General features: G+C 33.8%; 1 protein-coding gene across 1 annotated transcript; it reads left to right on the top strand.

The window, feature by feature from the left end:
* The first annotated feature begins 12138 nt into the window (after positions 1 to 12138).
* LOC129892029 (uncharacterized) lies at positions 12139 to 12609 on the top strand. Its single transcript, XM_055967556.1, has one exon. It carries the CDS (start codon positions 12139 to 12141, stop codon positions 12607 to 12609), a length of 471 nt encoding a protein of 156 aa, XP_055823531.1.
* The last annotated feature ends 678 nt before the right edge of the window (positions 12610 to 13287 follow it).

The raw sequence follows: 13287 nt of genomic DNA on the forward strand, positions 1-13287 counted from the left end.
CCATGTAACTTGCAGTTTAGGTTCATGAGTTAAAGAGTGCCGAGATATACATAGACTCTTCAAAGTCATCTTCGGGTACAGACTTAACCCACTTTTGAGTTCTTTTATCTTTTCATCTTTCTGAGGCCCACAAACAGGAATCGTAGATTTCCTCTAATAGTCATGCTTAATTCTATGTCATGCACATGAGTTGCCAACTCTTTGAATGTATTGGGCTTTAATCTTTGCAAGATGTAGTGAAGACCTCAATTCATGCCTTAAATATATATTTCAATGCTAAAAAGTTCACTAAGACGATCTTTGCAATTGAGGCTCAAACTTCTCCAGCGATTGATAAAGTCAATAACTAGGTCATCTTCATTGGTGAGACTTTGTAAATTCGATCATACTAATAACACATTTTGTCTATAGAAATAATTGAGGAATTCTTTCTCTAACCTCTCCCAACAATCTATAGAACCAGGTTCAAAATCTGTGTACCAAAGGTATTTTCTTTGAGAGATCAAATAAATTTTTTGATGAGATAATCACATATGTCCTAGCATCATTACAAGTATCGATAAAGTGTGCTACATGTTGTTTGGGATTTCGTTTTCCATCAAATTGTTGGAGCTTAGGAGGTTGATAGTCCTCAGGAAACTCCAAGTTTTCAATCCTTTTTGTATACAATTTTGCATACGTGAGAGAAAATTTGAACGAGGACTCAAATTTGTCTTCAATGGTCTCTATGATAAAGTCCTTCAATTGATCAATAGGAATCAAACCATCAACGGAGAGATGAATCTCTTTGATATTTGTTTGCTTTATGCAAGACTCTCCTTTGTCTTGAATTCTAGGAAGCTTCATAGGTGCTTGAGTTGATTCTCTCTTAGTCACGTTATCCATCTTATTTGTCAGCTTGGAAAATTTAGCATCTTTTTTGTGTACGCACTTTGTCAAGTCTTCAATTACTTTAGTCAAGCTTGCTAGTTATTCTTTTATAGTCAAAGCCATTTTGATGTTGGAAAAGTTGAGATGAGAGGTAGAGATTGTCCCACTGGGTGTGCCAGAATTTATAGACAATAAAATTTATGTCGAGAAAATAATAATCAAGATCGAAAAATATCACAACAATCATAGTATATTATTTCAAATAGAAGCATTATAATCTCTATGAATCCTCTTATTTGCCTTTTTGAATATGAATTCAAGGGATTATGAGCTTGATTTTGAATCTTGAACTTCTTCTTGACTTGTACTTCAATTCAAGGACCTTCGAACTTGATCTTGAATATAATTTTAATGAACTTGAGCTTGATCTTGATTGTATTTGAATTCAAGGACTTTTGAGGTTATTCTTAAATCTGATAGTCTTGATCTTGAGTCATTTTTGAACTTGAATGCTTGAGTGCTTGAATTCTTAAATTCTTGAACTTCTAGTTTGTAGAAAATATGTGGCATTTGATCCATGAGCTCTCTATGGCTTCTTGTTAGAATTCTAGTATGATTTCTCAATTATGAGGACCCCTATTTATAGTTGTGGAATGGAGGAGTTATGATGAGAACAGGTTTTTCTTCGGCCAATCAAATGTAAGTGACATGGCAGAGGAGTAAGTGATAGAACAAGTTTATCAAATTTAAGTGACATGGCGATATTTAATTGGTTGGAGCATGTCACTTGTACATGTGACAAATTCGTATTGGCTGATTGGGATAGTTATGTCATGACATTTTGACACATGACATGACCCTGTTGATTTCTTTGTTTGACTTGTCATGTCAGTATGTCACATATCATTTGACATGTGGCACCATATTGGGTTTTTAGGATGAGATAACATTGGGCTTAGCAAAGTGGACTCATCATTTGTAGCCCAAGTCAATGAAATTGGACTTTAGTTTAATTTCATATTTATTGGACTTAATAATTAATCCAATAATATTAATCTACAATATTTATTTAGATTAATATATCTTGTAACTTTCTGAGAGAAGAATACATATATAGCTACATTATGATATCAAAAACTAAGACAGACAGGGGCGGAGCCACATTGATTCCTTTTTGATGAAAAATTATACTATTTATACATGGTTAAAATAATTTTTTATGTATAAATAGTAGATGTTGAATCCCTTTTGACTAGTTCATGTGTCTACTTCTTCAGATTTTGAACCCCTTTATTGAAAATCCTGACTCCGCCACTGTAGTTAACTCCTAAATTAATGAGATTTGTGTCATCGGCCATGCTTTTATATATTAACCCTAATTTCGTTTACAAATTTTGCTATCTTTGCGGACACTCCACATGCATCTAACAGAATTAGTTAGACAAGAATTCTTTTAAACTTTCTGCGTTTTTATTACGTAGCTGATTACACACTTTGTTTTCTAGGATTCTTTTACTTTATACGGACAATTATATCTGTACTTATTTTTAAGATGATCTAATAGTATAAAATTGGTTTGAATTGTTAGTGTATAGGAATTAAACATTTGAACGTAGTCTCATTAAAATCCAATTTTGGTTAATTAATTAACAAACATCACTTAACATGCACCTCTTTGGACAAATACATATAACAACATCATGATAACATTCACATTCAAGAAAAATATTAAGAGAGTAATTATTACCCCTTTCGTTCTAATTTATGTGACACTTTTTTAGTCAGTTTATGAAAAAAATGATAAATTTTTTTATATAGTAAATTAGTTTTAGATTTCTCTAATTTATAACAACACAAATATTTACAAAATATTTTAAATTATAAATTTCAAAAAAAAAAAGTAATTTAAATTTCATGTTCAATCAAATATCTTTACATAAATTGGAAGTACCTGTGAATTCGGGAGCATAACAGGAGAGTCAAGCAATGCTGTCGGAGTTAGTCCCGGCGGTTTTTCAGAAAAGTTTCCCTAGCCGGTGGCGGCGACATCGCCGGAGTAGTAATACCAGAAGGATTGAAACCACATTTTTCTGCCCGGCGTCGGGCAATGCTACGCTTATTATTATTGGAAAAAATTCCATTTACAAAATTTTCCTCAACTAATTGACAATTCCACTCATCAATTGGCTCTCCATTCCCTTCCATAATCCCCCAAAACAAAAAAACAAAAAAAAACAAGGATCTTTTTACATGTTTGTGTAAACACTATTAGAAAAAAAAACAAAAAATAGCGACGAATAAATTTAGTAGATAAACAATAAAATACGTCAGCTAATCCTTTTTAGCAGAAGTGACGGATTAGTAATAGATTATCAAAAAATATTTTTTTATTATAGTGAAACAATCACAGTATCAATCAAAATACGAAAAACCCTAACAAATGTTAGGGTTATACACCTCGGTTGACACTGTGTTTGTTAATCTTTAACAAGAAGGAGAAAAATATAATAATATTCCTCTTAAAAAAAACCAAAAAAGAAAATCTAATAAATCAAGCCAAAATGAACGTGCATCACTCCAAAAAAAAAGTAAAAAGAAATTAAAAAAAAAACTCTCAAGAATCCTTCAAGTAATTTTTGTGAAAAACCCTAAGAATTATTTTCAAACAAAAAATAAGAAGATTTCAATATATATATATATATATATATATATATATATGGTATGAAAAATGTCAAACCCTACTACATGAAATGCTTCTTTTTTTAAAATGATCTAGAGAGATGAGAGAAGAGTGCTATTATTATTATTAAAGAAGTAAGTGGCTTCTATTATTCTTGTTTGATAGTGAGTGAGAGAGTGATGCAAAAGTCTTTTATTTTGTTATTGTTCTTATTACTGTGTTTATATATATTAGGTAGAAATCTTGCAAGGTAGGTGCATGGTGGCTATGGAGTTGTTTTGCCTACTCCTGGAAAAGAGCTGATTCAATATACAAGTCGAGCAGAAGGGAATACTTTCCAGAAAAAACAAAAATAAATTAATTTTTCTGGCTATGGATTTATTTGGCTAGCTAGAAAAATGGCAAGTGTATGGTTTGGGAGCAAAATTAGAAAAAAGATTTTAGAAAATTGCGCAACATAATGACACGTTTAAGAATCTAAACAGGTCTCCTAATTGTTTAAAACAGTTAATCTGTTGCCTTAAACCACGGTTTCAGCTCAAAATTGGTCTCACAATAATTGAAAGATATAGGTGGTGTCTCACACATATATCTTTTTAATTCATATCAATATATATATATATATATATATATATATATATATATATATATATATATATATATATATATATATAACAAATAAGTAAAAAACATGTTGATTATATCAAATTGGAGTCACAATTGACGAAATAAAATGAAAAAAAAAATCAATTTCATGTCAAAAATGAAACGAGTGGACAAGAATCAACAGTATTCTAATAGAGAGATAGTATGGTAGAAAAAATCATCAATTTTTTTCTACTATACTATTTATTAGTTAAGTTGTAGTTATAAAGTTAACCCCTAAAATTAAACAAAGATAGAGATTGCATTATGGATCTATTGATCAATCTACATTATATTATCTTAATATATGTTAATAACAATCCCATATATGGGATTGACATAACATGTAATTTTATTTATTTGCTATATCAATTCATTCTACTCAATTTGAATTACCCCCGATAATATTGTAGATTGATCTATAAATTCCACTATAAACAAAAGAATTATTTTCATAACCCCTATACATTATGTACACATATAATAGAATAGCATGATAACAATAAAGCATTATGTCCAATTTGAAGCGATCTCAACTGATCCCAAGAAATTTGATATATTTTTTTTGCCTCAGTAAATATATCATTTTTTCACAAGAAAGCGTGATATCTTTCTATGAAAATGTGATATCTTTATTAGCTCTTATTTGTGGCGCACAATTTTCTATAATATAGATAGTGATTATGATCCATTCGACGCAAAGGAAGGAATAGTCTATATTTTTCGTTGATGATTTCGAGAAAAAATCATTGCATATTTCTTCGATTTATTATAAAAGATATTCAATCTGTTAAAATATAAGTTAAGGAAAGTATTTAATGAACTCAAAAAAAATTTAAAAAGAATAAATAAGTTTATATAAAAAGAATGCTATAAATATTCTAAAATAAGCTATAATGATCGAAAGAACTGCATCCACATGCACCCTACCACCCCAGAGCATATGCTTCAATAGGAATCACAAAAGGTAGATTAAGAACCTCTGGTAAAATGCTCGAGATGATGGGGTTGGTCCATGAATTTTTTTTCCTTTTCTTTTACCACATTTCACTCAAAGGGTTGAAAGGAGATAGTGCATCAAGAGTTGGTTCTCCTCAAAATACTTTGAGGCGCAACAATTGACTGGATATCTAGGATAAAGAACTATTTAAATTTTGATTTCATCTTCTTCGGAAAATTCGAAAGATCTTCTTTGTAGTGATAATATCAAAATATCAAGTTGGCAATTGTTCAAAAGGATTCCTAGTCCTTCCATCAAATATTCTCCTTTTTTCTGGATAGTTGAATTCAAATATCCATGGATTCTTTGTTTGCTTATAGGTTTCATATAATTCAGAAAACATTTATTTTCTCAAAGCTTTTTGTTCATACCTCTCATCAAAAGGTGCTCGCCATATTCTCCTCCACCCCTACCTCCGGAGAATTTAATAGAGGAATGTTTTTGATAAAATTATTTGTTCTTGCATATTTTTACTATTTTTTCAAATTTATAGTAGGAGGAAGGTAAGGATGGTGTTAAGTAATCATATCCCTTATACCCTAGACGTCACAGCTGCTACAATGGCCGAGACAAAGGGTCGCTATTCCGTGAGGGTAAGATAACCCCTTTACATAAGACAAATATTGTATAATTATTCAGTTTTTTACAATTTTCTCCATTCCTCTACGTATATAACTCAATTTCACAATCATGATTATAAACAAAAAATCATTTTTGTCCTATGTCTCTTAACCATAGGAGGTGTTCCTCCACTAGAATACTTAATATTTTTCTTTGACACTGCTTCACAACCCTCCTCCCAAAAATAAAATAGAATGAAGTTATGTAGGAGTTAAACTTGGAGATGAAGTGTAAGACCCCAGAAGTTGAAAGATCGGAAGATCGAAAATTGTAGTTCAAAAGAAGGATCATAGAAAAGTTGAAATTTTTGCCCCCTCACGAAGCCCATCACGGACAGTGAAAAGGACCATGGGTCGTGGAATGGCCCCATGTGGAACACTAGGAAGTTGGAAAAAAGAGTGGATGTTCACGAATGGGTCGACGGCTCATGAAAGTATCCACAAATCGTGGAGCTCACTTGTAGACCTCCCTCCTCATAGTTGGACCAAGGACCATTTACACGAAAGGGTCCACGGTCGGTAGACCATATACAAACCATGGAAAGTCCATTGGTTCAATAATGTATTTGGAAGTTTTGGGGGTTGATTCCTAGCCTATAACTCATTCCTAACCCTCTAAAATTCCTTATTCACTCCCATTCATCCTAAACATAAATCTTCTCTCTAGAATTTTCCTCCCAAGGTCTTCTTCTTCCTTAAGCAAAATTCAAGAGTTTCAAATTCAAGTCTCCAATTCAAAGTGCATTTAGAGCTTGTTTGTAATGACCTACTCCCGTCATTAGGGATAGGCCAATGGGAAAGAATTTCGGTCCAGAAAATTTTGGGTAGTAACTTCGAAAAATTTGAGCCTAGGTCAGACTTGGACGAATTCTGAGTCAGGTAAATTCTAGGGTGATCACGTGAATAATGGGAGGTCAAATTTATTATTTTATTGTAAAGTCTGATATCCAAGACGATATGGAGAATTTACGGTTTCGCGAAATCATATTTGAGTGAGTAAAACTCTTAAAATCGAAGTTTACGTGAGGGATATATTTTAATACATTTTTGAAAGGGAGAGTGTTGTGAAATGGGGGATTACAGCACTAACTCCGAGCTCATTGTTCCATCATATCCCATTAGATTATTCCCAGCAGATCGGGGCCGCCAGAGAAGGATCTATCCCTCCATATCGGGACAGTCACGACTTAAATCGTGAAAAAGACTAGAAACAATCTTTATCTGCAAGAATCAATTTCTAAAACCCTAAGAGTGACCTACGGTGAATTTCATTGATTTTTCACAGATTTCCACACTTTAGGTAAGGTTTTTACTCTCTAGATTCATACTTTGAATCTTAGAAACTAGAAGTATGGGTGATAATCATTGGTGGAAGGTTTGAACTGAAAATCTATGGTGGAAAATAGCCCTAGGGTAAAGTTAGGATCATGGATTTGGCCTAGGAAATGAAATTATGTTGTATTTCTTGATAGTTAGGCCATTGTATTGATCCTCGATATGTATTTAATATTTTTAGACCAAGAACGAGAAGAAACGAACCCAAAAGGGAAGTTTATTGCATTGTAAGGTTCTAAAAGCTTAAATTTAAGGTAGGTGATAGTCTAGTTTCCCGTATGTGTTTCATATACTTATTAAATTGCTTCATGATATGTATGTGTGTATATGAATAGGGAAACATGCTATATTAAGTGTGAAATGATCACTTGATGGCCTGTTATTGTGATGAACCTGTTCTTAGTGGTATAAATGGTGTAAACATTGAATGTTCTTGTGATTGTGATATCTTGGGATTGGATGTCACATTCTGACACATATTTTAAATCGGGTGTCACGTTCTGACACATACTTGGATCATGTGTTATGTTCCGACACAAAGTTGATGATTTGTAGGTCCCTTGAGAGGACCATTATGTGAAATTATAGCATGTGAAAGACATTGAGCTGTGATATTGAGATATGGTTGACTTATTTTATATATGTATATGCCTATTGTGTTGAAATTTACTCGTCTATGATCTGCTTACTGGCTAACCGCATGATCCTACCAGTACACCATTGTTTTGTGTATTGATACTACTTTTGCTCTGCCTTTTTGTTGAGTACATGGCATATTCAACTGGTTGAGGAGAAACCTTGGTTGGAAGATTAGCATGTTATTCAAAGTCCAAGGGTGAGCTATTCTATCATGCTGCCGTGGACTTTTCTCGTAATCTCAGTCCTTCTTTCGGGACTTACATTTTTAGACAATGTTCCTATTTATTTACTAGTTTCTATTTGGAGTTGTACTCCTGTTCTAGATTTGTTGGTTAGATTTTTGGTACGATGACTTTCATTTTCTATGATGTTTTTACTTTCACATTTTGTTGTTATTAACATGGTTGGCTAAGTTTATAGGAACTCATCACTATTTCTGATTTATTTCTGCTTCCGCAAGTCTTTAATTTTTATCTCCTAAAGTTTGATAAGGTGGGGTGTAGAAATGGTTCTCCCACTGGAATAAGTATTGTGGGTGCCAGTCACGGCAGGTTGGAATCGTGACATTGCTAAATCCAGATATTTGGAAATTCATACATGGAGTCCCAAGGTTTTCTCTACATTCTTTTTATTGAATTCTATGTTTAAGCCCTAATTTTTATGAGATTTCATTGAGTCAATTCAATTATAGTTTCTCTCATTACCATTAATTATGCATAAATTGAGTTGAATTTCATGATTTCAAGTTGATTTTCATGGACTCATGCACTATTTTATTTTCAAGTATGAACTTATGAAGTTATGATCATGAATTGAGGTAGTATTTTATGAAAAGATATGATGATGTTTCAATGATGTATTTATGGTTGTGAAATGAAATTATCACACACTATGTTAAAGAGGTGAAAGGTTTTCTCACCTAACCAAGGATTGAAAGGTTTTCTTATTCTTATATGAATCAATCATGTTTATGAGCTACTCTTATGACTATTTTCATGATGATGTTAATGGCTATGATTTCAATGTGTTTCATTGGAATAATGACTAAGCACTAAGAGGAATTTAAGGTGGGGTTCAGTCCGATAGCCAAGTAGCTACCCAAGGGAATCCTAGTAGCAGGTTTTAGTCTTTAACTACGTTGCCCACGTAGGTTTGCCTTATAGCCTAGTGGATCCACATATAGCTCATGGTGTTAAGATGTTCTCACGGAGTCTACCTTGGCAAGTAGCCTCTCTCTTCTCGATGTGGGAGTTACATCGGATTTCATGTTATAGGTGTTTTTCCTTGTGTAGATCATATTTCAATGCATGGTCTTTAGTGTCGGTTAAAGTCCTATCTCACACAAAAGGTATATGTTATCGTATAAGTTCTTGTGTTGATTTTATGATGCATTGACCATATGACTATGATATTCAAATATTTTCAAGTTTTACTCATGTTTTTAAGATAATATTTGTGCATCCGATGTTCATATTGTTTATGTCCGATTATCATTTTTCATGCATATTTCTCACATACTTAGTGCATTTCATGTACTAACGCATACTTTTGTCTATATTATATCATAATATAGGGTACGACAATCATCACGCCCATCCCACTCATGGCTAGAGATTGAGCTTACATTCCTCTTATTGGTGAGTCCTCATGATTTGAGGACGAAACATTTATGATTCCTTACATTACTATGACATTTAATTACGTATTTTTGGTGAGCTGGGAACTTGTCTTATGCCCTCATCTAGACTAATAGAGGCATGTTAGATATTCATGGAGTCTATGTTGTCTTGATTTTTCAGAGTTTCTTTCTCCCTTATCGAGTTATTCATGTTATGACTTTATTTCTGCATCTATGTCTTTGTCTTAACGTTTCATTTACCTTATGTATGCTCATGTATGATATGTTAAGAGGCTAGGTTGGGGTCCCTCGGAATTCTAATCGTTGTGTCACACCTAGGGTCTAGCTTGGATCGTGATATGAAGTCTTCTTTTCTTTCTCGACGATGAATTAAGATCAATCTCATGAGCTTATTATCCTAGGTCGAAATAAGTTAATAGGACCCCCTTTTTTATGTCTCTATGTTCCCCCATGTAGCAATATGGGGGCAAAAAAAGCAACCGATCGGAATCAATCATTCCATACAACAGTATGAACACAATACCAAGTAAAACATGAAAATACCTCTTATATCAAAAACAAATAGAGATTATGTAATTTTATTGGAGTGGAAAAGACTATATTATGATCATCCTATGGACCACTTTTGTTCAGTCCCCTCTTTTTGACAGAAAGAAATAGTATAAAAAAAGAGTTTGGGGTATAAACTATATAAATTAATGATGGTGTATATATCATTATCAAAACAAAGATTGAAACTATTATATATTTCAGTTCAGGATTGTTTCTCGTCTTTTTTTTTTTGAAAAAAAAAGAATAAAAATGGGAGGAAGGGTGTGGGGGAGAAATGACAAGAAGATATTGGAATATAAATTTGGAAGAGATGAGGAAGGCATGAGTTCATTTTGGTCATAGTACAAGAAAATAGAATCCTAAAATGGCACCTTATATCTCTGCAAAGCGTAATGGCATTCATATTACAAGTTGATCCTCTTGAAAATACCAATGAAGGCCGAAATCGAAAAAATGAAAAATATTCATAGTTACGATAATGTTGATTATTTATAGACATTCAAAAGCATAAGCCAAAAAAAAATACAATATGTGCCTCCCATTACAGTCCCATTTTTTTCTCTTATTTCTCCCACCTCGTCAGTCTCTTTCTTAAACCTATAATCGTTAAAACATTTCTAGCTATAGCGTATCTTATAAAACTGAATGTATGTGAATACATGTTGGAACAAAAGAAAAATGAGGATGGTAAAAAGTACATTTTTAAATTCCAATGCAAATGCGAACTTGGCAAGTTTGATAAGAAATATTTATAATGTAGACAGAGTATGAAAAAAACATCACAAACGATTCAATTTTATCGGCCAAGTCCCACCAATTTTTAGCAATGACAACTTTATTCCAGCATTTCATGTTTATAATGTTCATACCTCCGGCTGATTTGGGTAGACACATTCGATCCTATGCTACCAAGGCTCTTTTAGTAATACAATGGCCTTCAATCACTTTCACAAGTAAGATAAAGATCTGAGACCAATATGAATGCATTATAAACAAGACAGATTGTACTAATTGCACCTTATTAGCAGTCCAAGAAGTTATTTTAGCTACAATCTTTTCTACCATTGGGTGCCATTGGATGAGCTTCAGCTTTGTAGTATCTAGGGGATGTCCAAATATTGAATGACGTTGTCCACAATTTTTCTCCCAGTAATGAACCTTGATTGAGAAACACTGATAACACTATGAAAAAAATTAATCTCTTGCTTTATTTCATTAACATAATAAGTATATATACACCTAATACAAGTGTCTAATACAAGGAAACTAACTATCTATATATGGAAACTAAATATATACAATTTGTTACAAATCTGTCAGAATATATTGCCATATATTCTAACACACCTCCGCAGTCGAAGCGGGAGGTCGCCGAACGCTAAGACTGTCCCGAAAGTCTTCAAATAATACCAACGAAAGGCCTTTGGTGAAGATATCTGTAATCTGATAATGAGAGGGGACACGTAGTACCCTAACCTGGCCACGAGCCACCTTCTCCCGGACAAAATGTATATCCATCTCAATGTGCTTAGTGCATTGATGCTGAACAGGATTACCAGCCAGATATATGGCACTAACATTATCACAATAAACCAAAGTAGCCCGTGGAATATGACAATGAAGTTCCAAAAGCAAATTTCGTAACCAACAGAACTCAGAAACCACATTGGCAACCCCTCGATATTCTGCCTCGACACTCGAACGGGACAAAGTAGCCTGACGTTTGGCAGACCATGAGAACAAGTTATCACCCATAAAGACACAATAACCCGACGTTGAACGCCATGTGTCGGGGCACCCACCCCAATCAGCATCAGTATACGAGACAAGGTTGGTTGTGGAAGAGGGATACAGGTGAAGACCATACTCCAACGTACCTTGTAGGTAGCGCATGATGCGCTTGAGAGCGTGCATGTGTTAGAATATATGGTAATATATTCTGACAGATTTGTAACAAATTGTATATATTTAGTTTCCATATATAGATAGTTAGTTTCCTTGTATTAGACGCTTGTATTAGGTGTATATATACTTATTATGTTAATGAAATAAAGCAAGGGATTAATTTCTTTCATGGTATCAGCTGTCTAGACAAATTCTCTCATTCTTCTTCTAGGTCTCCCGCCGCCGCAGCCCCCCTCGCCTTCGCTTTTTCACCATGTCTACCTCCAAATCTTCCTTTCATCCTGTTCTTATTGTCTCCAACATCAAGAACCATGTTCCCATCACTCTTGAGATGGAGAATGTCCAATATTCCACTTGGGCGAAACTATTTAAGATTCATGCACGATCCCATCGGGTAATTGATCATATTATTCCTCCGGCGGCAGGAACGGAGAAACGGCCTCAACAGGAGGAGGACAAAGAACTGTGGTCCACCCTTGACGCCACCGTTCTCCAATGGCTCTACGCTACTATCTCTCATGATCTGTTGCATACAATTCTGGAACCTGACACCACGGCGATAGAGGCTTGGAATCGCTTGCGTGATATCTTCCAAGATAACAAACACTCTCGTGCTGTCATCCTTGAGTACGACTTCACTCATGTCGACATGGCCGATTTTCTCAATGTCTCTGCCTATTGTCAACATCTCAAATCTATCAGAATATATTACCATATATTCTAACACACTAGCTATTACTTTGTGCATCCTTTCTGAGAGGTTTTTTTCTAAGATCATGTATAACAATGTCCAACAGGCTATAGGCATGTAGTCCTTCACAGTAACTGAATTGGAAATCTTAGGTAGTAGTGTAACCGCAGTAAAGTATACATCTCTGTATAACTGACCAGTTCTGAAGAAATCATGATGTTGACCCCACTTGTTTCATAAGGACAATTTCAAGTTTAATAAGTGTTAATTTTTTACCTTGAGGATTTATCCATGACACAAGCGGAGATCAAAAGTTCAAAACCACTCATTTTCAATGCTATTGGGTGTATTTTCATTTCCTTGGTGGGACAAGAGGGGATCACAAATTATAGGGGTGTCATGAGGCATTTTTGCTAATTAACTACAGAGCAATTCGAAGAGTTTGAAAGAGCACACGATAATTTCAATTGGAAATGTACCAAGTTCACCATACGTGTGGGTTAGATCCTTAATTAGATATACTTCATATAATATACACGTGAAGTACTGGTTTCTTAATCCTTAGGAGATATACTAATTCGTACACTTTACATAATGTTCATAAACTTTTTTTTGGTTTTCATTCTTTTTTATCCAGTTTTAGAATGCGTCAAAGAAGACTGATAGCCTTTCTTTGATGTTCAATTACTGAGTTCTCCTCTTCCTATTGAG

This window comes from Solanum dulcamara, chromosome 1, assembly GCF_947179165.1.
Source record: "Solanum dulcamara chromosome 1, daSolDulc1.2, whole genome shotgun sequence".
Classification (NCBI taxonomy): domain Eukaryota; kingdom Viridiplantae; phylum Streptophyta; class Magnoliopsida; order Solanales; family Solanaceae; genus Solanum; species Solanum dulcamara.

What these genes read in the sequence shown, in the direction of transcription:
- LOC129892029 (XM_055967556.1), top strand. Translation starts at nt 12,139, where the DNA reads ATGTCTACCTCCAAATCTTCCTTTCATCCTGTTCTTATTGTCTCCAAC.